This window comes from Lagopus leucura, unplaced genomic scaffold, assembly GCF_019238085.1.
Source record: "Lagopus leucura isolate 7727_CA_CO unplaced genomic scaffold, USGS_WTPT01 Super-Scaffold_100026, whole genome shotgun sequence".
In the NCBI taxonomy this organism is placed as follows: Eukaryota; Metazoa; Chordata; class Aves; order Galliformes; family Phasianidae; genus Lagopus; species Lagopus leucura.
The window spans coordinates 8278312-8301889 of NW_024962277.1; the positions used below are offsets into that span (position 1 = coordinate 8278312).

The window sequence follows — 23578 nt, forward strand, 5'->3', positions numbered from 1 at the left end:
ACGGCGGGGGGAGGGCGAGAAAGGGGGGTGGCCGAGGGGCGGGACCACCCGGCTGGGGGCGGAGGCCTCGGGGTTTTAAGCTACGGCGGGCGGCGTCGGGGCGCAGTGAGCGGGATGGAGCTGGGTGCGAGGTTGGCGATGGGGCTGGAGAGCGTGAGACAGCGCGAGCTGGATGGCTGGGTGGCCGCCCATCTGCAACCCAGCCCGGAATTCAGCACGGCGGTGAGGCAGACGGTGAAGGACATCTGCGACTTCCTCAAGGAGCGCTGCTTCGAGGGCATCCGCGTACTCAAGACCGTCAAGGTGCCCGCAGCCCCCCGCCGCCTTGCGCCTGGGGTGGGGGCCGGGGGCCGGGGGCTGAGCCGTGCCATGTACCCGCAGGGCGGCTCGGCGGGGAAGGGCACGGCGCTGCGCAACAACTCGGATGCCGATGTGGTGCTCTTCGTCAACTGCTTCTCCAGCTACCAGGAGCAGGAGGAGCAGCGGGGCCGCATCCTCGCCATCATCGAGAGGCGGCTCTACGAGTGTCCCCCGGCGTCGTCCAGTGTCAGAATCAGCACTCCGTGCTACAAGGACAGCCGGGACAGACCGCGCTCCCTCAGCCTCACCCTCTCCTCCTACACCTCCGGCGAGTCCATCGACGTCGACATCCTGCCTGCCTACGATGTGCTGGGTAGGATGGGGCACGGGGTGGGATGGGGGCTCAGGGTGGGGGACATCTGTTGGGCTGTGGGGTGCAGGACGGGGCTCAAGGTGCCTCTCACCTTTACAGGGCAGGTGATTGAGGATGCCCGCCCACACCCCGAGGTCTATGTGAAGCTGTTGGCCACGTGCTGTGGCCCTGGCGATTTCTCCCCCAGCTTCACAGAACTGCAGAAGAACTTTGTGAAGTGGCGCCCTGCTAAGCTGAAGGACCTGGTGCGCCTGGTCAAGCACTGGTACAAGCAAGTGAGTGGGGTTACTTGGCTGCTCTGTGCCCCCACAGGCACCTCAGAGCCCCACCAGCTGCCCACTCGTGTGCCCCCAGGTGCTGAAGCCGCAGTACCCCAATGCTAAGCTGCCCCCCAAGTATGCGCTGGAGCTGCTGACCATCTATGCCTGGGAGGAGGGCACAGACAGGGAGGACTTCAGCATGGCCGAGGGCTTCTGCACTGTGCTGGAGCTGCTTGGCCGGTACCAGGACATCTGTATTTACTGGGAGAAGTACTATTCCCTGCAGGATGAAAGGATCGGTGCCTACCTGAAGAAGCAGCTGTGCCAGCCCCGGTAAGGAGCGTGTCCCCATCCTACTGCTGTGCTCCAGGGGCTGTGCCCTGATGGCAGGACCCTCTCTGTGCCTGCAGCCCTGTCATTCTGGATCCTGCTGACCCCACTGGCATCCTGGGCCAAGACAAGAGCTGGGACTTGGTGGCCAAGGAGGCAGCCCGGAGCCGTCATTCACTGCCCTGCGTCAATGCTACCCGCTCCTGGGATGTGCAGGTAGGGCTGCTCACACGGCAGCACTGTGGTCCCACCTGTTCCCCTATGGCTATAACCCACCTTCCGTGTGTCCCCACAGCCTGCCCGATCTGTGACGGTGCAAGTGAAGCAGTTGCAGGGCATCAGCCTGAGCAGGAAAGTCAGACCCAGCACCCAAGTCTGGGAGCTGAAGAGGGAGATAGAGAAGGAGTGGGGCATCCCCTGCTACCAGCAGCGCCTGGCCCTGCAGCAGAACTTCAGCAACTGCCCCAGTGTGCTGCAGGATGGGGACAGCCTGGCCACCCATGGCCTTTTCTACGACGTCACGTTGCTGCTGCTGCACACAGAGCCCCAGCAGATGGATGTCCTGGTGAAGGACAGCAACAACAAGACCACTGTCTACACCGTACGGCCCAGCGACACCGTGCGGCAGCTGAAGCAGCAGATCTGTGCACGGCAGGGCCTGGCTGTGGAGCAGCAGCGCCTGACCTACGAGACCAGGGAGCTGGAGAACAACCACAGGCTGGAGCACTACGGCGTGCAGCCCCACAGCACCATCTACCTGCTGCTGCGGCTGCGGGGTGGTGCGGGACTCCTTCCCCGATGGTTTGTGCCCTCCTGAGCTACCCTAATCCCCAGCCTGCAGCCCTGCCCCAAGCCTGGGAATAAAACCTTGTGAAACATTCTCGTACTGTTGGGGGTGTGGAGTGGATCGGGGGGACCTGAACACCAGGGAGCAGGGAGACAGCGTATGTCCACCGCTCTGGGATGCTATTGCTTGGGGGAGAACAAACGGTTCCTGTGGAATCGCCCGCGGTCCACGGAGGGGGGTGGCAGCAATGGGACAGACAGGGGCACCCTGTCCCCGGACCAGCTGGGCACGGCGGTGGTGATGCCACTGCGGGGGGCCCGGAGCTGTGCCCGCAGCGCCAGGACTGGGGCTGGGAGCGGGGCTGGGCTTGCGTCACCGCAGGCTGCGGTCATGGCCGGGGCTGAGCCGAGCCGGGGAAGTGCTGAGCTCGGGTTTCGGTTTTGCAGGAAACGAAAGTGTAGCCGAGGGGCGGGGAGAAGCGCCCGGCATCCTACAGGATAAGGAGAGGGGGGGACGCTCCCGGCTGGGCACACACCGCTGAGCCGGGCCCCGTGCTGCCTCCTCTGCTTTATTGAGCTCCATCAGTACAGCCCGAGGGGGACGGCCCTCTCCCGCCCGAACCCACCCCCACCCGAGTCCCGGGACCCCTACGCCGTGCGGGGCCGCCCCCCACCGTTCCCAGCCGTCAATAAATACACCGCCCCCCCGCCCCGCGCCTTCAGCCGAACCGGGGGGCCGCTCCCGGTCCGCTGCGCGCAGCCCCGGGGGGGCTTCACCGGGCAGAGGCGCTGCGGGGCCCGCGCTCGGCTCTCGGCCCGCCCCGGGTACGGCGGCGTCGGGCGGCCCGCGGCTCCGCACCGCGCTCCGACTCCGTCCCGCCCCGCCGCCGCGCGGGGGGCCCGGCCGGGGCGGGAGGGGGGGGCCGCAGCCGCCCGCAGGCCGCCTCGGGCCGCTCGAGCAGTTGCAGGAAGTCCCGGTACCAGGGAGCGCGACCCCCGGGGGCGGCGGGGGCGGCGGCGGCGGCGCCGCCGAGGACGCCCAGCGCCAGGCGCAGCACGGGCTGCGTGAAGCCCTGCTCGGTGGCCCGGCACACGTAGAGCCCGGCGTCGTGCAGCTGCACGCTGCGCAGGAGCAGCCCCCGCTCCGTCCGCACCACCCGCTCGTCCGGCTGCACCTGCGGCCCGGGCGGCGGTCAGGGCACGGGGATGGGAGCGATCCCCCGCCCCGCCCCGCGGCCCTCACCTCGCGCTGGGGAGCGTCGGGACCGCGCTGGTACGTCCACGAGACGCGGGCGCGCAGCGAGCGGGGCACGCACTCCAGGAAAGCGCTGCTGCCCTCCACCCCGTACAGCTGCCGCTGAGGCACGCGGCCCTGCGATGGCTCTGCGGGACGAGACCCCGCGTCCGTCGTCACCCTGCTGCAGGCTCGCCGTCCGCGCCCCGCAGCCCCACGCACCTTCGGAGCACAGCAGGTTGGGATCCCCGTTGCGGACGTCCTGCCGGCGGGAGCGCCTGCGGAGAGGCGTGGGCTGCACGGTGCGCTCTCGTGTCCGGGCGTGGGGTCCCAGCGCGACATACCTCTTGGTGCTGGGCACGAAGCGGGTGCAGGCGGTGCCGTCCCAGGCGCAGTACGGGTCCCGTGCCAGGCAGCACTCGGCGCACGCCTTGCCGTAGGCGCCACAGCGGTGCAGGGGCAGCTGGGCCACGGCGGTGGCTGAGCCGGCGTAGAGCTGTTGCTGCAGGGAGAGGGGGCTCAGCACCCCTGCGATGGGGCCCGTGAGTCCGGCAGGGCTCAGCCCTCTCCTCCTTACCCGCTTGGAGGAGAGCTGCAGGCTGGTGACTGGGGACGCGTCCTGCAGGAGAGCAAGGGCAGCAGTTATAGATGGGGCACGGGAGGTGTGCAGCCCCCAGCACAGGGACCCACCTGGAAAACCTGCAGCTCCTCCAGCAGCAGCGGCTCCATGCCATGCCAGCTCTGCTGCGGTGCCGAGACCACCTTCAGCACAGTGCCCACATCTGCAGAGAGGATGGTGAGCGGGGGGCCTAGGGATAGCCCCAGCCCTCAGCCCCTGAGCTGGGGTGCCACGTGCCTGTGCCAATGAAGAGGACGTCGTAGTGGCCATCGGCGGCAGCCACCCGGTCGACGGCGATGCGGGTGAAGGTGTGGGGCACGCCAGCTTGCAGGAAGAGGGGCCGCTGGCCATGGGGCAGCACCGGGTTGTACATCAGTGGGTGGTGCCGGGCAAACTGGATCACCTCATCTGGGAAGTCCTTGGTGGAGCTGAAGGTGCCGAAGGTTCTGCTGGGGCACTGCAGGAAGCAGAGCTGGGTCAGCAGGGTTTCTGTATCCCCCGGCAGACCATGCCACACCACCTACCATGCCCGGGCGGGGGTACGGCACGCGTGCCTGGTATGGCACCCACTGGTAGTTGGGACCCTCCTTGTGTGCAAAGGGGCCCAGGAACGCCCGGCGGATGTCGGCCATGGTGTAGATGCAGACGGCCGAGCCCTGGAAGATGGAGCTGGGGAGAGAAATGGGGCATGAGGATCAGCACGTGGCACACGCAGGGCGCACGACGGGCATTACCTGGAGGTGGAGAAGGCGGCATAGACCAAGGGGTTGCGCTTGTCCCTTGTCTGCAGCAGGAAGACGTCACCTGTGGGCATGGGAAGCATCAGTACAGCTCCTCCAGGCACCACCCGGCCATCCCAGTGGGCACTCACGGAGCTCATCGAAGTGCGTGTCGGCGCCGTCGGTGCCGGGCACGGCGCACACCAGGCGCGCCTTGAGGAACGTCGTCCACTTGTTCACCAGGCTGCGCTGCCCACCCACGTCGTTCTGTGGGGAGAGGGACGGCCGCTGGGGGGTGGCACCACGGCCCCACAGCCCCGCTGCGGCTGCCCACACCCACCCTGCAGATCTGGCCGATGCGACTGATGCTGGCCTTGCCCAGTCCCTGCTGCCGCTCCACCACCATCTCGCGGAAGAAGAAGTAGATTTTGTCGTCATCGGGGTTCTCGCTCTCTGGCACCCAAAAAACATCCACGAACTTGGGCTCTGGGAGTGGATGGGTGGCACATTCAAAGCCTGTGGGCACCCACGGGGACCCGCCGGGCGCAGAGACCCCCCAGCACTGACCGTTGAGCCAGCGGGAGTCGTGCTGCTCCGTGCGGACGGACGGGCGGGAGCCCATGCTGCGGAAGATGGTGAAGTCGCGCCCCATCAGATCAGTGGCCACTCCTGAGTAGAGCTCCTCGCCTGGTGGGCATGGAGAGAAGGGTCATCGGGAGCCGCTCTGCCAATCCCTGCCAGAGCCCTGGGAGTGCCCTTGCTGCCCTCCTACCCACGAGAACGGAGGCGGCTGTGTGCTGGGGGTCGTAGGGGCTCTTCCCTTTGCCATCCTCAGCGCGCCGTGCGTCCAGCTTGAAGATGTGGTCCTGGGAGAGTGGGGTCAGTGCCGGCAGTGCCGTGTCGCACCACGCTGCACCATGGCACCCCACATCTCACCTCGGTGTGCTGGCCCACCTCCACGAAGGCGCAGGTGGGGTGGAAGGCACCGGTGCCACAGGCGTACAGGTGGGTCCGGTTGTAGGCGTGCAGGATCTTCACGAAGTTCATGCACTCGGCCTGGTGGTGCAGGGTGGTACCGAGCCCTTTCTGCAGCCCCCACGCTGCCCGCCCGCCCCATCCCGCACGCACTGTGATGTCCTTGCCGGCCCAGTTGCACTCCTCCCTCCACTCCACTGGAGCTGGCCAGTAGATCTGTGGATGGGAAGGAAAGGTGGCATCCCCCACGCCCAGCCAAGGGCACCATACCCAAACATCACACCACAGGATGCCACCTCAATCACAGAATCACAGAATGGCCAGGGTTGGAAGGGACCTCAAGGATCACGAATCGCCAACCCCCCTCTACCCGCCTCCTTTACCTTCCTGTCCCGCTGGCTGATGTTGTCCAGGCTCAGTGACAGCAGGTGGTTCTTGGCGCCCACAAAGAGGCGGCTGCGCTCCTCATCCAGCAGCAGGGCCTCGTAGCAGCACGAGCGCTCCAGCTGGAAGAGTCGCAGCCCGTGGCGGGCCCGCAGCTCTGCAGGGCCGGGCCACTCTGCTCAGCCCTGCCCAACACAACCCTGCCCAACACGGACGGATCCCCAGGGCGCACTCCCATCCCAATGCCACGACCCCGTTTCTGGGAGCCTGGACCCCATTCCTCGGTGCAGCGAGGGCTGAGAGCCGAGCTCCAGCTCCATGCGTGACCGACCCCGAGGTGCTTTGGGCAGGATCCGCAACCCCCCGCCGCCCCATCCCCTCCCCCAGACCCGTCCCACCGGCTCTCCCGGCCTGGCCGCCCCCGCCGCGGCCCACCATGCCACCATCCATCTCTCTCAGCGGGCGGCCGGGGGGGAGAAAGGGCCTTTTCTCTGCCCTGCCGAGCTAATCCCTCGCGGTGGGAACAAACGGCTCTTTGTGGCGGCTGCGGGCCGGGACCCCGTACCCACGGCCGGCGGCAGCGGGACGGTGCCCCGCTCGGCGCCCGGCGCCGAGAGCCACGGAGCCGCGGCGCGGGGTTGCACCTGCAGTGCGCGCTCCCCCCGCCCGCCTCGTCGCACACTCACCCGGGAAGGACAGCCGGAGGCGCGGGGTGACGGCAGGTGCGGGGCAGCGGGCGGCGGGCAGCAGCAGGAGCAGCAGCAGGAGCGGCGGGCGGCTCATGGCCGGGGCTGGATCGCGGCCCCCGGGCTGCAGGCAGAGCGCGGGGGGACGTCAGCTCCGGTTACGGCCCCCCACCCGCGGTCCCGCTTCGGGCTGGCAGCGCTGCCCCGCATCGGGCACGGACGGGAAGGCTCGCCATCGGGGCGCGGACGGGACCCGCCGCGTTCCCCGCCGTTTAAGCCTTCCTTAATCCCCGCCGCGACGCCCCGCACGCAGCGCTCTGCCCCGCGCTGGGTGAACGCCGCACGGGCTGCCTGCCGCGCACCGCGCCCGCTGCGGGCCGGACCGAGCGGCGGCTCCGCCGACATCGGGAAGGGCGACCCCCGGCCCCGCCGCGCTCAGTGCCCCCCGCGCTCAGTGCCATCCCGCGGAGCCTCCGGTGCCGCCTCGCGTCCCCCACCCCGTCCCGCGGCACCCACCTGGGCTCGGCGCGGCTCGGCCCGGTCCCGCACGGTCCCGCCCCGCCCCGCGGCAGCGCGGGAGGGCGGCGGGGCGGCCCCGGCGGGGCGGGGCGGGGCTGGGCGGCGGGGGGCGGCCCGGGGGCACACGAGCGTGCAGACACGTGCAAACACGCGCGGGCACGCGGCCACCTGCGAGCACCTGCAGACACACCTGCGAGCGCACGCACACGTGTGCAAAGTGCGCGAGAGCAGCCGTGCAAACGCAAACACGCACGTGCAAATGCAGGCTTGGGCAGGGACCGCACAGTGCAGGCAAGTGCACGCACACACCTGTAAGTAAACAAGCGCGAACGGGTGCACGCACCTGTACACAACGTGCGAATGCACACGCACCGCACCCGCTGCCACGCACACGCCTTGCACCAGCGCGCAGAGCACAGATGCAGCCTTCGCTGCTCCCCAACGCCCGCCGTGCCCTCACGCCCATCGTGCGTGTGCACCGATGCACGCACGCTCTGCCCACGCGGCCGTGTGACACGCGCACAGCCGTGCCCTCCACCTCCCTCCACGTGCCGCCGCACCCAGTGCCGCCGCCCCGAACGCCCGCCGTGCCACGGCCGTGCCACCCCGGTGCCACCCGCTGGGCGCACCCAGGGGCAGCTGCGGGCTCGAGGGCCCGGGGGGGGGGGGGGGGGGGGGCCGCGCTCAGCTGCGGCCCAGATGTCTGGCGCGGGCCCAGGCTGCAGCAAACAAAATTCCTGCGCTGCCTCCCATTTTCCAGCCGCTGCTGCCAAGAATAGCAAGTGCCGAGAGGTGCCGGCAGCGGCTGTGCCGGGGGGGCCGTGGAGGGACGCTGCCAGGGCCACCCCGCTCTCGTCCCGGTGGCAGCGGGTGGGTGCTGGCCGCGCTCCACGAGGACGAGGACGCTGCGTCACGGGTTGCCGCGTTGCAAGACTTTGCCCGAGGCGCTGCGGGACGAGAGGCAGGGCCTGGCCGCTCTCAACACGCGTCCCCATCACCGGCTGTGGCGGTGCCGACGCATCCATCCCCTGGGCATCCCTGTGCCGGTCCCAGGCCGGGGGATGTCCCCTGCCTCCAGCAGCAGGACGTGGTGCGGTGGCAGCCCGCGGCCGGTGCCAGCAGCTCGGCAGGCCCCGCCAGCAGCGGCCCCACCTGCAGAAGCCATCAGGCGTCTCAGGGCCGCGGCCGTGTCCCGGAAAAACAGCGCCAGAGCTGCCAGGGCCGGGCAGGCCCAGAGGGGGGGTGCCACGTTGCCGCTGCCCCCCCCCCCGCCCTGCGCCGGCTCCCGCGTGACGGGGACGGGTGGGCCGGTGCTGGGGTCACGGGATGGGATGGAGCGTCCCTGGATCTCTCCTCCCGTCCCCAGGAATGCGGGAATGCATCGATTTTCCGCCCCGCTGCTCCTCAGCACAGTTTTGTCTCCGGTCCCCGGGCAGACCCCAGCGACGCGCTTTGTCTGTGCGGTGTGAGGGGCCCCCCGGGAACAGCCACCATTGCTCGGCCCTGCTGGCAGCATAGGGACCACCAGCGGCAGCCCCTGCCCGGCGGGGGCACCTGGGGCCCGGGCTGGGGACTTGTGCAGCCTGAGGCTGCGGCTCCTCAGCCGTGGGGAGGCTGCAGTGGGGATTTGACGCGCCGGGATGCGAGCCGTGCCATTGGCACGTAGCAAGGACAGGGGGCACCGCTGCCCCGGAGCCGTCTTCCCCTGAGCTGGGCTGGCTCCCCTGGCTCCCGGACAAGGATGCGGCACATCAGGACCCCGATGGGCTCAGCGCAGCTCCCACTCAGTTCCTCAACCCGCGGCTGACGAGCACTGCCCCAGTACAGAGACCCATTCCCCGCATGGCCCCTGCACATTCCTGCCAGGATTAGGCCCGCTCCGGCCGTGCCAGCTAATCCCGTGTCACTGTCCCTGCTGTACCAGGTCCTCCCCCACCTCCCCACCATGTGCCGGCCAGATCATCCCATCACGGCCGCCCATCGCAGCGGTCCCCACGGGCCCGGACGCCGTGCAAAAAGTGGCCGCTGATGGCACGGCGGTGGCTATGGAAGCACAGCGGATTCTTATCGCCCGGCGCCGCAGTGCCGCTCGGCTCAGCCCGGTGCCTCCATCCCCACGGCAGCACCCAGCGCAGTGTGGAAGCCCCCCAGAGCAACCGCTCGCAGCCTCACCTCCGCCTCCCGTCCCCGCTGCTGCCTTGGAACGGGGCCGCGGCTGCCGCCCTCCCTTTATCCCGATCTGCCGCCGGGTGCCGGGCCCGGGCGGGGGCGGAGGGAGGGCCGCGGGGACGGATCCCCGTCCCCAACAAAGGGCGCAGTGTGCTGCGTGCCCCCCACGGGACGGGGCACGGCGCTGACGGCCGCGCTGGCCCCGCTCCCTGCCCGCGGCGCCTGGGAAATGTCACCGCAGCCCCGCGGCCCGGCCCCGCGCCCCCGTGCCCTGCCCGGCCGTGGGTGTGGGACCGTTCCGTGGGGTCGCGGCCGGCTCTGTGGGGTGACGGTGCCCGCGGGGAGGGTGTCGTGCCCCGGCTGCCATCCGCCGCCAGGCTGCCATCCCTCGGCGGGGCACTACGGAGCTGGAGCGGAGGGTGCACGCAGAGTGATGGGATGCCCGTGGGTGGGAGCCCCGAGCGGGCAGCGCACCGCTGGGGATCGCACGGCCGCAGCCCGCGGCGCTGCACCGCACCGCACCGCACCGCACCGCACCGCACGTCCCGCCGCCGCCGCGCGGGGGCAGCCGGGTCCCGTCCGCGGCGCATCGCTCAGCCCTCGGGGCGGCCCCGCGGGGAGCGGCGGGGGGCGGGCGGGGGCTGGACGGGGCCGTCCGCTGTTTGTTCGGCCGTGGGGACAGCCCTGGGGAGACGGGGACGGCCGCGAGGACGGGTCAAGGCCGTAGGTGCAGCCAACGGGAAAGAGGGGAGGAGAGAAAGGGGATATAGATGAAAGGGGAAAAGGGAGGCGGGGGAGGGAAGGGAGCAGGAAGGAGTTGGGGAAGATGGGGAGAACGGGGAGAAGGGGAGGAGGAAGAGAGGAGGAAAGGGAAGGGGAAAAAGAGGGAGAGGGGAGGAAAGGGAAGGGAGGAAGGGGGAAAAAAGAGGAGGGAGAGGGGAAAGGAGAAAAGGGGAGGAGGAGAAGGATGAGGGGAAGGGGTTGGAGAGGAAAGGGGAAAGAGGAGGAGGAGGATAGGAGGAGGAAGGGGTTGAGGAAAAGGGAAGGAGAAGAAGAGAAGGAAGGGTTTGGGAAGGATTGGGAGAGGAGTGGAGGGAAGGGAAGGGGGTAGAGGAGGAGGAGAGGATGAAGGGGGAAAGGGGAGGAGGACGAGTGAGGAGAAAGGGGAAAAGTGGAGGGGAGAAGGGGGATGCAGAGGAAGGGATGGGTAACGGGGCAGGGTGAGGATGATGGGGGGCACTGCTGTCATGCACGGTGTCTTGGGCAGCACCCAAGAAAGGCAGTGCTGGTGCCCAGCTGGGACCCCCCCATGCCCCCACTCCTCCCTGTCTCCAGCTCCCTGGCCATCTGCAGCTCCTTGCTGCCAGCGCTGCTCCCTGGGGCGGCCCAGCTCCGTGCTGCTCTGCATGGCTGCATGCTGGGGAGTGTGCTGGAGGGCCAGCACTGTGTGCGCCCCACAGCTACCCCACACATCCCTTCCGCCCCATGTAGGCCCCCCTCCTACCCTGCTAAACATTAACCCCGTGCCTAGTGAGGCTTGTCTGAGAGCTGGTGTCCCCAAGGCCTCGCCCCATGCCTGGCCCAGGCACGTTTAGGGACACGTGCAGGGTGGCAGCGGCACCTGTGGCCTCTCAATCTACTCGAGGGAAAGGCAGCAGTGGCAGTGCTTGGGGTTATGGGGACAGGAAGGGCAGCAGGGCCTGGAAACAGGAGACACTGGTGGGAGCAGTTTGGCAGCGAGCAGTTTGGGAACATCATTAGGTTGTTGTTCAACAATGATGATCAGCAGCTGTGAAGGGCAAACCTGGCAGGGAGCTCAGGAACGGGGGCCTGCGTGTGGGGCCAGGACACAGGGATGTGAGGATGCCCAGCCCCACGGGGCTGTGGGGCAGCAGTGACACTGCTGCCTGGGCTGGGGCTGGAGCTGAGAGGCAATGTTGGGTGCAGGAGGAATGCTGCCAAGGTGGGCATTGCTCATCCCCTTGGTGGGACGTGGGGCGTCCAAGCAGAGCTGGCACATGGCGGCCAGGACTGGGCTGTGCCCCGTCCCCCATCCCCACATCCCTCATCACCAACGCTGCAGGACACTCTTGGGAGGCTGTGATTGAGTGTGGTGATAAACCCACCCCATCAGATCTGCGGAGCCGTGTTTTGCTCCTGGCTTCTGTAAAGTTAATTGGGTTAGAGTTTCCAGGAAGAAATGAAGGAGAAAAACACTCTCCCGGTGTGTGGGGCCATTGAATGCTCTCTGGCGAGTTATAATTGCAAATCATGTTTTGAAATCGCATTAACCAATTATTCCTTGTTGTTGTTGTGCCCGGCTGCAGGACGGCGTGTGCATGGTGGTGGAGGAGAGCTGTGCCGGTCCCACCAGCAGGGCGGGCGGTGACACCTGGCACTGGGACCGGAGGCACCTGCTGCCTTGTCCCCAGCAAGAGAGGTGTCCGAGGCTTTGTGCTTCAGAGGAGCCACGGGGCTGCAGGTGAAGCTGTTTCCTCAGCTGTGTGCTCCCACCACCACCATCTCAACTGCAGGAAGGTCGGATGGCAGGAAGCAGAGCATGACCCCATCCAGCCCCCGGCGCCCAGTGCCCGTCCTTCATGGCTGAGGATGCTTGCAGCTGCCCCGGCCCCTGTCCTGGCCGCCCTCATCCAGCACCGGGCAGGGCTGGATCTCAGGGCCACTGATCCCATGCGTGGGCTTGTGCGCAGTGACACAGAGCACGAGGCTGAGGCCGCTTGGGAGTTGGGCATAGGGCAGCACTGGTGAGGGCAGATAGAAGGGGCAGAGTGCAGGTAATGGGGTGGTTCTGTGCTTCTGAGTCTGTTCGGTGATTCTCAGCCCAGGGGAGGCTCTGCAGAGACCTTACAGCAGCTCTTCCAGTGCCTAAAAGGGCTAAAGGAAAGCCCTTGTCCTCTACGGAAAGGGAATATTTACAAGGGCATAGTTGGATAGAACAAGGAGGAATGGCTTTGTACTGAAAGGTGGAGATCTAGGCGAGATGTTAGAAGTAAATTCTTTCAGAGGGTGGTGAAGCGCTGGCACTGATGCCAAGAGCTGTGGGTGCCATCCCTGGAGGTGCCCCAGGCCATGGAGGGGTTCTGGGCAGCCTGAGCTGGGGGACAGCCAGACCATGGCAGGGGTGGGCCTGGGGGCTGTAAGGTTCTTCCCAGCCCAACCATGCTGTGATCCTATGATTCCATGATTCTATGATTACGGTTCTATGTGCTCCAGTCCCAAGGCTCGGCGACTTTTCTCCCTTCTCACTGCTCTGATTTCCTGCAGAGCCCAGCTGGGCATGGCTTGAGTTCATCTGAAAGGAGAGGAGCAGAAGCACGGCATGACGTGGCGTAAGGGAAGGGATGACACGGCAGGGCTGTGGGGCTGAAGACCACCAGCCATATTTGTAAGTCACGGGGGTCTGAGCCCTGTCCCCATCCCATCCCCACCAGGCTCAGCCCGTGGCTGTGTTTGCGCTCAGGGCGGCAGCTCCTGCTGTGTTTACAGCCGGACGAGGCACGGTGCCACGTGGCTGCTGGGTGCCCGCCCTCTCTGGGGCGGGGAGGGTTAAACGGATGGAGCACAGAAGCTCTGGTTGTCCTGACCCCCCCGCGCCGAACCTGGCCGCTTCGCTCCAGCACGCCAGCCAGCGCTGGTTCAGCACTTACGCATGATGCTGTTATTAGAAATTAGTTAATGGATGTCTCCGACCGAATGAGAGCGGTGGCAACGGGCACATGGGGGGCAGGAACGGCCGCGGGTGCTCATGTGATGTGCAGCACCCACCCCAGTGCCGCCCTTGGGTGCTGGGGAGCGGGACGTGTGCGAGCGCGATGCTCGCTGGGTCCGCTGATCTCCTTTGTAGGAGAGATGTATGGGACCTAAGTGCAGCCCCTTAGGGCCGTGTGGGGCAGGCCTTGGGGGAGGAGAGGTGCCTTGTTGGTTGGTGGTGCTGCAGCCTGAGAGGTGTGTAAGGAAGAATCCTCCAAAGCAGGCAGGCCGCTGGGTGTGATGGCACAGGGACTGCCACCCATGGAGCCCCAACGCTGCAGTGCAGATCTCCCCCTAAGCAAAACCCCATGGCCACCAGCGGGGTGCAGTGCCAGCAAGCAGGGCTTTGAGCCCCGTGCAGTGCCTGGGACCCACACTAAGGGAAACAGCAGCCCCAGGCTCCTCGGGATGCCCTCAGAGCAGAGATGTCCTCGTTAGCGGCTCTTTTTGAGGGGACAAACCCCAACATTTCATCGGTAAAAGGTGCTCTCAGCACAAGCAGGGGAGCCTGGAGGGGTTCCGGGGGCACCGCACTGTCCCTCCCCCCCCTTTTCCCCCCGTTCTGGAGACATCCGCATTTATGCCCCCCCGCCCCTCTCCGGTGCCCGCCCGTTCCCAGCCCTCGGGGTGGGGTAGCCGCGGTGGCCGTGCCCGGTGGCAGCGGGGCCGTGTGCTGCGTGCGCCTCCCCCTCGCCACCGGCCTCCCCGTAGGTCCGCGTTGACGCTGCGCGGAGATTGGGAGCCGTGGCACGAGGGGCGGGCCTGGGCTCCCGTTTAATCCCCGCTCTGTCGGGATTAGGGCCGGAGGAGACTCGGTAATCTGCCGGAGGCTCGGCACGCAGCTGGGGCTGGCAGCGAGGCAGCGCCGAGGGGACGGGCAGGTAGGTCCGGCGGGACTCACATCCCCGCGCTGTCCCCGCTTTCCCCTTGTCCCGTGCTGGGAGCGAAGGCTGCAATAGGTCCCCCCTTCTCCGTGCCCCCCCGGCGTCCCCTCGCCGTGCCACCCCCGCGCCGCTCACCTCCTCCTCCCCTAAGTCCAAAAGTTCCTCCGGAGCCCCGAGCCGGGAATGCTGCAGAAGGAAGGAGCCGCTGGCCGCCTCCCCCCGGCGCGCTGCCCCCCGGCACGCTGCCCCACAGCGCAGTCGCTCGCAGGTGGCACAGGCGGAGCAGCGCAGGGGCTGTTTGCTTTGCTTTGCCTTCCTCTTCCCTCTCCAGCTGCTGAAACCCTCCCACAACGTATAAAAAAATCCTGCGAATGCTCGTAAAGAGGCAGAGCTGCAGCCCTCGGGGGAGCCCCGCCGCCCCTCGCGTTTCTCAGCCCTCTTTGCTCTGCTGCAACCCCTCGCACTCCCCTCCCCATTTTTTTCCTTTCTTTTTTTTCTTTCTTTTATTTTCCACTTTAATTTTTAATCAGCCGTGCCAGCGATGTGTGTGTGTGTAAGTGCTGGAAAGTGCGGCGGCCGCATCGGGTGTCAGGGGCTCCCACGCGGTGGGGCCGTGTGTGCCGTGCGGGTATTTTTAGGGCAGAGCACAGCGCGGCCGTGACGTCTGCAGCGCTCCGTGTGTCTGCGGGATGGCAGGAGAGCTCCTGGGGAAAGAGAGGCACCGCCGTCGGGCTCCCATCTGCGGGCACACGGGGCGGCCCCGGGGCTGCCGGACTGCCGTGCCCACGCGGAGGAGGAGACGGGAATTTTCCATAGGCAACCGGACGGTGCCCCAGCTCGGCGGTCGCATCTGACGGCGCACGGGCTGTCGCTGCAGAGACGGTGCCCAGCTGCCCGCCGCACCCCCCCAGCGGCGGATGGGGAGCGCTGTGGATGCTCGGGGGTGGCATCGGGGTGCTGCCGCCGCGGGGAGCCCGGCTCAGGTGCAAAGGTCCCGCAGCGCCCGGCTGCGCTGCAGCTGCATTCGCACTGGGGCCGCGGCCACGGCAAACAAACGGGCCCCGGCCGAGGCTGTTTTCCTTGGCGCAGGGGGACCGGGGGGAGGACTGGGATCCCACGGGCTCCTCGGACTGAGAAAACAGAGGCCCCTGCCCTCTGTTTTCTCGCCACGGGGTCCCGGCCACCCCCGCATCCGCAGCACCGCTGGGTTGCTGACGCAGGGCTGGGGACAGCTGTGACCCTGGTGGATGGTGATGTGTGTTTTTGGGTGCTGGACACTTGGTGGTACCCCATGAAGGTGTGCGTTAGGACACTGAGAGGTGGCATCCTTCCTAGGTGTGATGGAAAAGCTCAAATTGCGGTTTCGGGCAGTCTGCGTGTTTAATCTCTGCCACGTGCTTGGCACCTTTGTTCTGTGCCTCAGTTTCCCCATAGCCCTTCAGGAGAGGACATGCCAACTGTGCCACCCTCTGCTCGTGGTGCCACCACTGTCCCCATCACGTCTCCAACCCTGGCATGTCCACCACTGCAAAAGTGCTGTGCTCATCCCAGTAACGAGGCGAGCACCGCTGCTTTGGAGAGAGTATGTGTGGCAAAGGGGCTTGGCTGGCTCAGAGGGGACCATGGCTGCCAGCGTGATGGGGCTGCCCATGGCCAAGGTGTTGGGACATTCAGAGAACATTCTGTCCTGGGGATCCTCTCCCTGTCCCGCATGGCCATGGGGCCACAGTGATGACAGTGGGGTCACGGCCAGGCCTGGGGCTGCGGGAGGTGTACCTTGGCTGACGTGCTGCTGGCCACTAGCATGGTGTGCTGTCCCCCCCGCCCTTCGGCTGAGTGCCTGAGCTGGACTCCATGGTGCTGCTGGATGTCCCCTCTGTCCCCATCGCATCCCGAACCCCAGCATGTCCACCACTAGACTGTGTAGGGGGGGAGCTACCTCATGATGGTCTCCTATTTCCCAAGGGTCTCCATATGGTGCCCATAGAGGAGCATTCTCCTCACCCCAGGAGAATGAGGGGTGGCTGTGCTCGCTGCGCCCATCCTGATGCAGCCCACACTGCTGGGTGAGGCTGTGCTGTGTTGGGAGGTGGGAGCTCGGCACGTAGCTAAGAGCAGGGCAGGGTGCTAAATTTAGGAAGCCAGGTCAGGAGAAAAACACAGGTCTGTGTTGTGCTGGGCTGGGGGAGGGTGGCCGGCGGTGGCGTGAGGCTGGCACAGGGACCCCAGGCCATGCCAGCAGCCATGCCATCATTGTGCTGCTGTGCCTCCGAGGTGCTGCTGCCGTCACACTGAGCTGGGAACATGAGAGCACCGTGCTGACACCCGAGCAGCACAGGAGCCTGTGGGCATGGGGGGGGGTGTGCAGCCTCCATCCCAGTGCTGGGCTGCCAGGACTGTGGGGCAGCAGCTGCTGCTGCTTGGCGCTAAATCCGGATTACACCACTGGAGTGCTGCGTCCCCCACCCTGGTGCAGTGGATTAGCGGGTTGGGGTCTGGGCACTGCAGAGCTTTGAGGCTCAGGGTGTCCCCGAGCTTTGGCCCCAGTGCATGAAGTGGCACTGAGACAGAGGCGGACGTGGTGTCATTGAACTCGGTGTGGTGACAAGTGATGGCTGAGCCCACGGGACCTGATGGCACAGTGAAAGGCATCCCTGTGGGCACTGCTTCCCTGCAGCCCCCTGTCCCTGGGTGGTGTTGGTGCCCACAGGGTGCCCACTGCCCCGCTATGGGCAGCCCTGCGAGGCCCCAGGCTGAGGGCCGCTGCCACACCATCTATTTGCTGTTCTACAGAACCTTATCACAAAGCAAACAGCGTCTGCGGGGGGCACGACCCATGCGTCACCGGTCCCTCGCCCCTTCCCCAGTGCCACCAGCAGAGACCAAAGGCCGGCAGGCGCAGAGGTGGCAGTGAGTGCTGCAGGGCTGTGCCAGCGCTGCCGGCGGGAGGAAGCCGGGGGCGACGCTCACAGCATGACAAATGGGGCCGGGTGTGCTGGGGAAGGCTGGCGGCCCCCGGACGTAGCCATAACCAGGAGGAGGAGGAGGGGGCTGCAGCGGGGGGCATGGGCACCTCACAGCTTGGCACTGGCACTGTAGATGGATATGGGGGGCCGGGCGAGGGATGTGCCGGCAGCGGTGGGAAGGCGCGGAGCTAACGGCAGGCGCTGGGACGTGCTGGCAGCCCCGTCCGTGCCTGGATGCAGCCCAAGCTGAGGCCCAGTGGAGGGGATAAATCATCACCCAGCAGCCGCCTGCGGTTCCATCTCTTCCACCACGCGGCTCGGCCTTGCTGTCCTGGGGCCCTGCTGTGCCTCAGTTTCCCCACCTGGACAAGTGCCATGCAGAGGGGTGGCTCGGTGCCGCATCCCACCTGTGTCTCAGCCCCGTCACCCCCTGGTGCTACTGGATGCTGCTGGGCTGTGTGTGGCCTGGAGTGACCCTTGGTCCCCAGGTGATTGGAACAGAGCGGTGATGTGACTCACAGGGTTAGGGGTGCTGCAGCCCTTCCCAGCTGTGCCTGGGGGCTGCTGTCCCCTGTGCCCCCCAACCTGGGGTCTCAGTACTGGCCAGAGCCACACACAGAGCCAGGCGGTACCCAGGACTGCTGCTCAACCCCAAGTGCTGGGCCAAGAGCTAAAGGATGGGTGCAGCCCCCAATCCTCGTGGGGACCTACAGCAGTGGGGTGATGGGGAGGCTGCATCCTCCTGGGGCTGGGGATCATCCTGCATCCCACCCTGAAGGCAGGTGACTGTCTGTCTATCCCCATGATGGGGATCTGGCATGTGAACCCGTGGGTGGGGAGGACTCCCATGACAGGGTGGCAGGGACGCAGAAGGTGGCAAGGGACAGTGGGGGGCAGTGGGGCCGTGGCCCGACTGCCAGCCTGCCCCAGAAAGCAGCCCTGTGCTGTTTCCCAGCGGGGCGGGGAGGGCTGGGCGCGCACAGAGGCGGCTTTGTGCCGCTTGCCAAGGCGTCCCCGCTCGGCAGCCCGGCCGCCATCCCCTGCCAAGGACTCGTCTCACAGCCTTGCACTTTCCTGCTCCATCGGTGCCAGCCCTGACGTGCCCCTGAGCCCCTGCCGCAGCGCCCGGCAGCACCAGGGCTTCACACGGGGGTCCCTGGGCTCTCTGCCCCATCCCACACACCGGTGCTGGGAGGCAAGGTGCTGCAGGAGGCTGAAAGCTCACAGGGGACGCACGGGGGTCCCATCCCCGCTGTTCCCAGTGCTGCCCTGCTGACGAGGACCCCTCTGCCAGGCCCTGCAGCTCCCACCTGGAGCCGGACCCCACGCCTCGCCACGCCACGAGGAGCCCTGAGCCTGCCATGGAGGGCCCGGAGCTGCCCGTCCAGGCTGAGATGGTGGAGCTGGTGCCCAACGGGAAGCACGCGGCTGCACTTGGCACCACCACCATCCCCTCGCTGCCTGGTGACAGGTAGAGGCTTGGGGACAAGCGCCTTCTTCAGCTGGGGCTGGGCATCTGGCTGGTGTGCCAGTCCCCTGCTTGGGACTGGGGGCTCTGGGGTCAGCGGGCTTGGGACGCTTGGGGTGCTCAGGGTTCTCAGGATGCTTGGGACACATGGGACACTTGGGGTGCTTGGGTCACTTGGGATGCTCGGGGCACTTGGAGAACCTGGGGCATGGGTTCTTGTAGTGCGTCAGGTGCTTGGGATACTCAGGGTGCTTGGGGATACTCAGGGTGCTTGAGTAGCTCAGAACACTCAGGGTTCTTGGAGCACTTGGGATGCTCAGGGGGCTTGAGGTTCTTTAGGCACTTGGGACACTTGGGCTCCTTGGAGCACTCAGGCTGCTTGGGGCACTTGGAGCACTTGGGGGTACTTGGGGTTCTCATGACACTCAGGGTTCTTGGGACACTTGGGGTGATTGCAGTGCTTGGGGAGATACAAGGCACTTTGAAGGCTTGGAAGTCCTGGGGTGCTCAGAGCACCTGGAGAGACTTGGGAATCTCTGGGATCTTGTGATGTTGGGCTTGCTCGTGGCACTTAGAATGCTCAGCGTGCTCAGGGGCTTGGGGCACACATGGGGTTCTCAGGGTGCTGATGGGACTTGGGGCATTGAGAAAATTGGAGAACTGCTCTTGGGGCTGAGGGTGCTTGGGGTGCCCTGGGGAGCTGGGTGCTGTGGGGTGCTGCTGGGGGGGCTGCATCCAGCCCAGCTCCACTCAGTCCAGCTGCCCTGCTCCTCCCTGTGCACCCAGGTTTGATGAGAACCAGTGTGGTGCAGAGATGGAAGAGTTCCTGCCCCATGGCACTGAGAAGAAGCAGACGCACTTCACTGATGTGAGTGGCAGTGCAGGACCCCCTGGCTGCCCCCTGGCAGCATCTCCTCCTTTTGTCACCTTCCCCTCTTTGTCACACAGTTCGAAGGCAAGACGTCGTTCGGGATGTCTGTCTTCAACCTGAGCAATGCCATCATGGGCAGTGGCATCCTGGGGCTGGCCTACGCCATGGCCAACACTGGCATCATCCTCTTCCTGTGAGTGAGGCCAAGACATGGGGCTCATGGTGACATGGGGACTGACGTCCCCCGGGTGCCGAGGTGCCCGAGGAGCGGCTGGTGACAGCGCTGTCCCCTCGCAGCTTCCTGCTGACGGCCGTGGCTCTGCTATCCAGCTACTCCATCCACCTGCTGTTGAAATCCTCAGGCATCGTGGGTGAGTGCAATGCCCCCCACTGCCCTGACACCCCCGTCTCACCTCCCAGCCCTCACCCCTGTGTCCCCATCCCACAGGCATCCGTGCCTATGAGCAGTTAGGTTTCCGAGCCTTCGGCACACCAGGCAAGCTGGCTGCGGCCATCGCCATCACTCTGCAGAACATTGGAGGTGAGAACAAGGTGTGAGATGTGGAGGAGATATGGGGATGTGTGGCAGCCCCCCACCACGCTGCCCTCCTCTGCCCGCAGCCATGTCCAGCTACCTGTACATCGTCAAGTCTGAGGTGCCGCTGGTCATCCAGACCTTCCTCAACCTGGAGGAGAAGACCACGTGAGTGTCACCCACCCCGTCCTCCTCCCATCACATCCCTGCCCCACACGCCCTGGATTCTGCTCCAGCTGTGCAGCCTCTGGCAGGGATTAATGGCATTAAAGCCACTGCTATTTTTGATCACTGTCAGTGCTGAATAAGCCCCCAGGCGGGATTAGTCCGGGATGAACTTCCAATCCCTGCCCCTCACTTCCTGCTGGGATCAGCCCACCTGTTCCTCCTCCTGCAGGGCACATTGCCCCAGAGGTGCTGGCATGGGGATCCCAGGCATGCTGGCACCAGAGGACCCTGGGGGTGTGAACACAGAGATCTCTGCAGCTTCAGGAGATGCCCCTTCCCTGGAACATCTGCTCAGAGGTGCAGAGATGCTGGCCTTGGGGTCCCATAGCAGAGAGGTCCAGTACCAGATTATGCCATCTCAATCGCCTGGAGATGCCATCTCACATGTCCCCAGGGATGCTCCATGGCCTAAAGGGATGCCTACATCCCTGGGCACACTGGCTCAGGGGACCAGGAGTGCCAGGCCAAGGATTTCAGGGGTGCCAGCCCTGCAGAGGGTACAGGGGTCCTCCGAAGCTCCCACTTTACATCGGGTATGAGCATGCCCTTGTCTCTGCTTCCAGGGATTGGTACCTGAATGGGAACTACCTGGTAATCCTGGTCTCTGTCACCATCATCCTGCCTCTGGCTCTGATGAAGCAGCTGGGTAAGTGGGGGCGTGGGTGGACATGGGACTGCAGGGGGCTGTGCCCATTGCTCTCCTCTCCCCCCAGGCTACCTGGGCTACGCCAGTGGCTTCTCACTCAGCTGCATGGTCTTCTTCCTCATCTCGGTGAGCACAGGGCGGGGATGTCGCTGTGTGAGGGGGCACCCAGAGCCCCCCACTGACAGAGCGTCCCCCCCCAGGTCATCTACAAGAAATTCCAAATCCCCTGCCCGCTGCCTGAGCAAGGGGGGAACATCAGCAGTGGCACTAATGTCACTCTGGGCGGCGAGCACTGGGATGGCCCCGCAGCCCCACTGCCCACTGAGGTGGGGGCCTGCACCCCCAGCTTCTTCACCCTCAACTCCCAGGTAGGTTTTGTTCCACGGTGAGGGCTCCCAGGAGGCACGGGCAATGGGTTCCCAGCATTCATTTGCACGTTCTGCAGACAGCGTACACCATCCCCATCATGGCCTTCGCCTTCGTGTGTCACCCTGAGGTGCTGCCCATCTACACGGAGCTGAAGGAGTGAGTGGTGGTGAGGCAGGGGGGTGGCGAGTGGGAGGGCCGTGCTGACACTCATTTCCTGCAGCCCCTCCAAGAAGAAGATGCAGTGCATCTCCAACATCTCCATCACCGTCATGTACCTCATGTACTTCCTGGCAGCCCTCTTTGGCTACCTCACGTTCTACGGTGAGCTGTGGGGACAGGGGCGTGGGGACGCGGTGGGGACAACCATGGGGAGGCGGTGGCACAGGTGCTGACCCACATCCCTGGTGCTGCAGGGCGCGTGGAGTCAGAGCTGCTGCACACCTACAGCCGGGTGGACCCCTTTGACGTGCTGATCCTCTGCGTGCGGGTGGCTGTGCTGACAGCTGTGACACTCACTGTCCCCATCGTCCTCTTCCCGGTGAGTGTCCCCTTGGGGGCACACATGGGTCACCCTGTTGCCAGCTCTGCTCATCTCCAAGCAGTGAAAGGGGAAACTGAGGCAGCAGTGGGACGGTGCCCTGGGGACAGGATGGGGATGGGAAGGTCTAAGAGGCACCGATAGCCCTGCAGGGATGGGAGGCTCTGAGGACAGTGTGTGACATGTCCCTGTCCCCGTCCCCAGGTGCGCCGTGCTATCCAGCAGATGCTGTTCCAAGGCAAGAACTTCAGCTGGATCCGCCACGTTGCCATCGCCGTGATCCTGCTGACCTTCATCAACCTTCTGGTCATTTTTGCCCCCTCCATCCTCGGCATCTTCGGGTTGATTGGTGAGTGGCAGTGCTGCCCCGTCCCTGTCACCCAGCTGTCCCCCAGGGCTCACTCTACCCACTCATCCCTTCCTGCTTTAGGTGCCACCTCTGCCCCCTGCCTCATCTTCATCTTCCCGGCCATCTTCTACATCCGCATCAGTCCCAAGGACAAGGAGCCCCTGCGCTCCACCCCCAAAATCCTGGTAAGCCCTAGGCCTCCACCCCAGGCTATGGGGACTGCACTGCTGTTCCTGAGGGGTGAAATGGGGGGTGTGGGGATAAAGGCACAGGGGAAAGGGAGGGATGGGGTCTCCTGGGTTCTCAGTGGGGGCACTCCGGCCCCTCCTGCTCCCCATGGGGCAGTGGGGCAGTGGGTAGCCCCCCACCCTGTGCTCTGTCTCCCTCAGGCTGCCTGCTTCGCCCTCCTCGGGGTGCTCTTCATGATCATGAGCCTCAGCTTCATCATCACCGATTGGGCCACAGGAGGGGGCCGGAGTGGCGGCAGCCACTAGCCACCCTGGTTGGCCCCCCCCCCTCCCCCCCCCCCCCCCATCCCCACCAGGACCCCACGGGGCTCCCACCTTCGCCGCCTGCCCTTTTGCCTGAGGGGACACATGGGGGACCCCAGCCCGTGCCCACCCCTCCTGGCTCCGCGCTTCAGTTTCCCCATCTGTGCAATGGGAGACCAGCGCTTCCCTACCTCACCGGGGGCCAAAGGGGACGTGGCCAACGTGGCCCACAGGCACCCACTTGTCCTCAGCCGGCCCCAAGTCCTGACGGCAGCGTCTGCGGGGCTGGTGGCCAGCACCTCAGCAGTGCCCGTGCCACCCCCATGTGCTCCGCTGTCTCCACCCCCTGACTGCCAGTTCCTCGCTGCCCCCTCCCGCTGGCACATGGTGCCCGGGGAAGGCTGGTCCCGATGCCAGCGGGTGGGAACCTGGCGATCCAGGGGCCAGCTCGGGGAAGGTGAGACGTGCCAGGGCTGGGTGCCACCGGCACTGGGGTGGGTGCACCACAGAGGTGCTGGTGTGGGGCACGGAGGTGCCTGGGGCGGCACCGCTTGGGCTGTGAGATGGAGGGGGTGTGGGATGTGCGCTCCCCGACACCAGGGTGATGGGCACAACCCGGCCCCGCTGTCCTGCCACCACCCACCTGTCTGTCCGTCCATGCCAGGGGCAGCTCCCAGCCATGCCAAGAGCCTGGCCACGGGGACGCGAGCAGGCGGTGAGGGGGGCCGGGAGCTCGCCAAGTAAATAAGAGACGTATTTTTATATGGGGGTGGTGGAGGCTGGGACGCTTTTTATAAATACTGTATATAAGAGTAGTTCTTTTTTAATGTGTTGGGGGGCTCCCGGGAGATCTGCATCGTGTGCGGGATCGGGGAGGCTCTCGCCGTGTCACCCCGACGTCCCCGCACCGAGCTGTCCCACGGCCCCCCCCCCCCCCCCGCCGTTAAGTTATATGTGGGGATGAGCGCCGTGCAGGAGGAGCGCGACCGAGCAGATCCGTCAGAGTAACAATAAAGGATAAAAATGTGAGACGTGCCCGGTGTGGGGCGGGGCTGGGGGGGACCGCGGGGACAACGCGGACGCGGGGATGGCGCCGGGCTCTGCGGGC

General features: G+C 66.1%; 3 protein-coding genes and 1 long non-coding RNA gene across 5 annotated transcripts; 2 read left to right on the forward strand and 2 right to left on the reverse strand.

Moving 5' to 3' along the window:
- Window positions 1-88: 88 nt before the first annotated feature.
- On the forward strand, window positions 89-2149 carry LOC122184847 (2'-5'-oligoadenylate synthase 1-like). Its single transcript, XM_042880098.1, has 6 exons — window positions 89-303; window positions 382-673; window positions 773-948; window positions 1028-1266; window positions 1344-1479; window positions 1559-2149. Exons 1-6 carry the CDS (start codon window positions 115-117, stop codon window positions 2078-2080), a joined length of 1554 nt encoding a protein of 517 aa, XP_042736032.1. The 5' UTR covers window positions 89-114; the 3' UTR covers window positions 2081-2149.
- Window positions 2150-2822: 673 nt separating this feature from the next.
- Window positions 2823-7670, reverse strand: SEMA3B (semaphorin 3B). Its single transcript, XM_042880544.1, has 18 exons — window positions 7529-7670; window positions 6667-6790; window positions 5980-6137; window positions 5750-5812; window positions 5558-5677; window positions 5394-5487; window positions 5189-5308; window positions 4962-5107; window positions 4774-4888; window positions 4637-4706; window positions 4427-4571; window positions 4140-4359; window positions 3974-4065; window positions 3861-3902; window positions 3628-3785; window positions 3506-3561; window positions 3293-3432; window positions 2823-3224 (listed from the first exon to the last, which is right to left on the reverse strand). The coding sequence occupies exons 1-18, from the start codon at window positions 7649-7651 to the stop codon at window positions 2823-2825; spliced, it is 2388 nt and encodes a 795-aa protein (XP_042736478.1). The 5' UTR covers window positions 7652-7670.
- A 3908-nt stretch (window positions 7671-11578) lies between these two features.
- Window positions 11579-14344, reverse strand: LOC122184848. The gene is made up of 2 exons (XR_006180660.1): window positions 14145-14344; window positions 11579-12667 (listed from the first exon to the last, which is right to left on the reverse strand). It is a non-coding gene; the product is annotated as an uncharacterized LOC122184848 (long non-coding RNA).
- Window positions 12702-23499, forward strand: SLC38A3 (solute carrier family 38 member 3). 2 transcript variants are annotated; one of them, XM_042880096.1, is made up of 16 exons: window positions 12702-12760; window positions 18270-18446; window positions 19230-19311; window positions 19392-19507; window positions 19612-19685; window positions 19763-19855; window positions 19936-20017; window positions 20641-20723; window positions 20791-20849; window positions 20924-21091; window positions 21169-21248; window positions 21313-21413; window positions 21506-21630; window positions 21835-21979; window positions 22061-22164; window positions 22369-23499. In XM_042880096.1, the coding sequence occupies exons 1-16, from the start codon at window positions 12717-12719 to the stop codon at window positions 22471-22473; spliced, it is 1638 nt and encodes a 545-aa protein (XP_042736030.1). In that variant the 5' UTR covers window positions 12702-12716; the 3' UTR covers window positions 22474-23499. The 2 variants fall into 2 exon arrangements, with proteins under 2 accessions (XP_042736030.1, XP_042736031.1); XM_042880097.1 differs by lacking the exon at window positions 12702-12760 and adding an exon at window positions 13852-14006.
- The last annotated feature ends 79 nt before the right edge of the window (window positions 23500-23578 follow it).

What these genes read in the sequence shown, in the direction of transcription:
- LOC122184847 (XM_042880098.1), top strand. Translation starts at nt 115, where the DNA reads ATGGAGCTGGGTGCGAGGTTGGCGATGGGGCTGGAGAGCGTGAGACAG. An exon ending in AAGCAGCTGTGCCAGCCCCG is followed by an intron (nt 1,267 to 1,343) that starts GTAAGGAGCGTG and finishes CTGTGCCTGCAG; the next exon opens with CCCTGTCATTCTGGATCCTG. An exon ending in CCCGCTCCTGGGATGTGCAG is followed by an intron (nt 1,480 to 1,558) that starts GTAGGGCTGCTC and finishes GTGTCCCCACAG; the next exon opens with CCTGCCCGATCTGTGACGGT.
- SEMA3B (XM_042880544.1), bottom strand. Translation starts at nt 7,651, where the DNA reads ATGGGCGTGAGGGCACGGCGGGCGTTGGGGAGCAGCGAAGGCTGCATC. An exon ending in GCCGCCTTCTCCACCTCCAG is followed by an intron (nt 4,572 to 4,636) that starts GTAATGCCCGTC and finishes TTCTCTCCCCAG; the next exon opens with CTCCATCTTCCAGGGCTCGG. An exon ending in AGGAGCTGCAGGTTTTCCAG is followed by an intron (nt 3,903 to 3,973) that starts GTGGGTCCCTGT and finishes GCTCTCCTGCAG; the next exon opens with GACGCGTCCCCAGTCACCAG.
- SLC38A3 (XM_042880096.1), top strand. Translation starts at nt 12,717, where the DNA reads ATGACACGGCAGGGCTGTGGGGCTGAAGACCACCAGCCATATTT. An exon ending in ACTGGCATCATCCTCTTCCT is followed by an intron (nt 19,508 to 19,611) that starts GTGAGTGAGGCC and finishes GTCCCCTCGCAG; the next exon opens with CTTCCTGCTGACGGCCGTGG. An exon ending in CGGCATCTTCGGGTTGATTG is followed by an intron (nt 21,980 to 22,060) that starts GTGAGTGGCAGT and finishes TTCCTGCTTTAG; the next exon opens with GTGCCACCTCTGCCCCCTGC.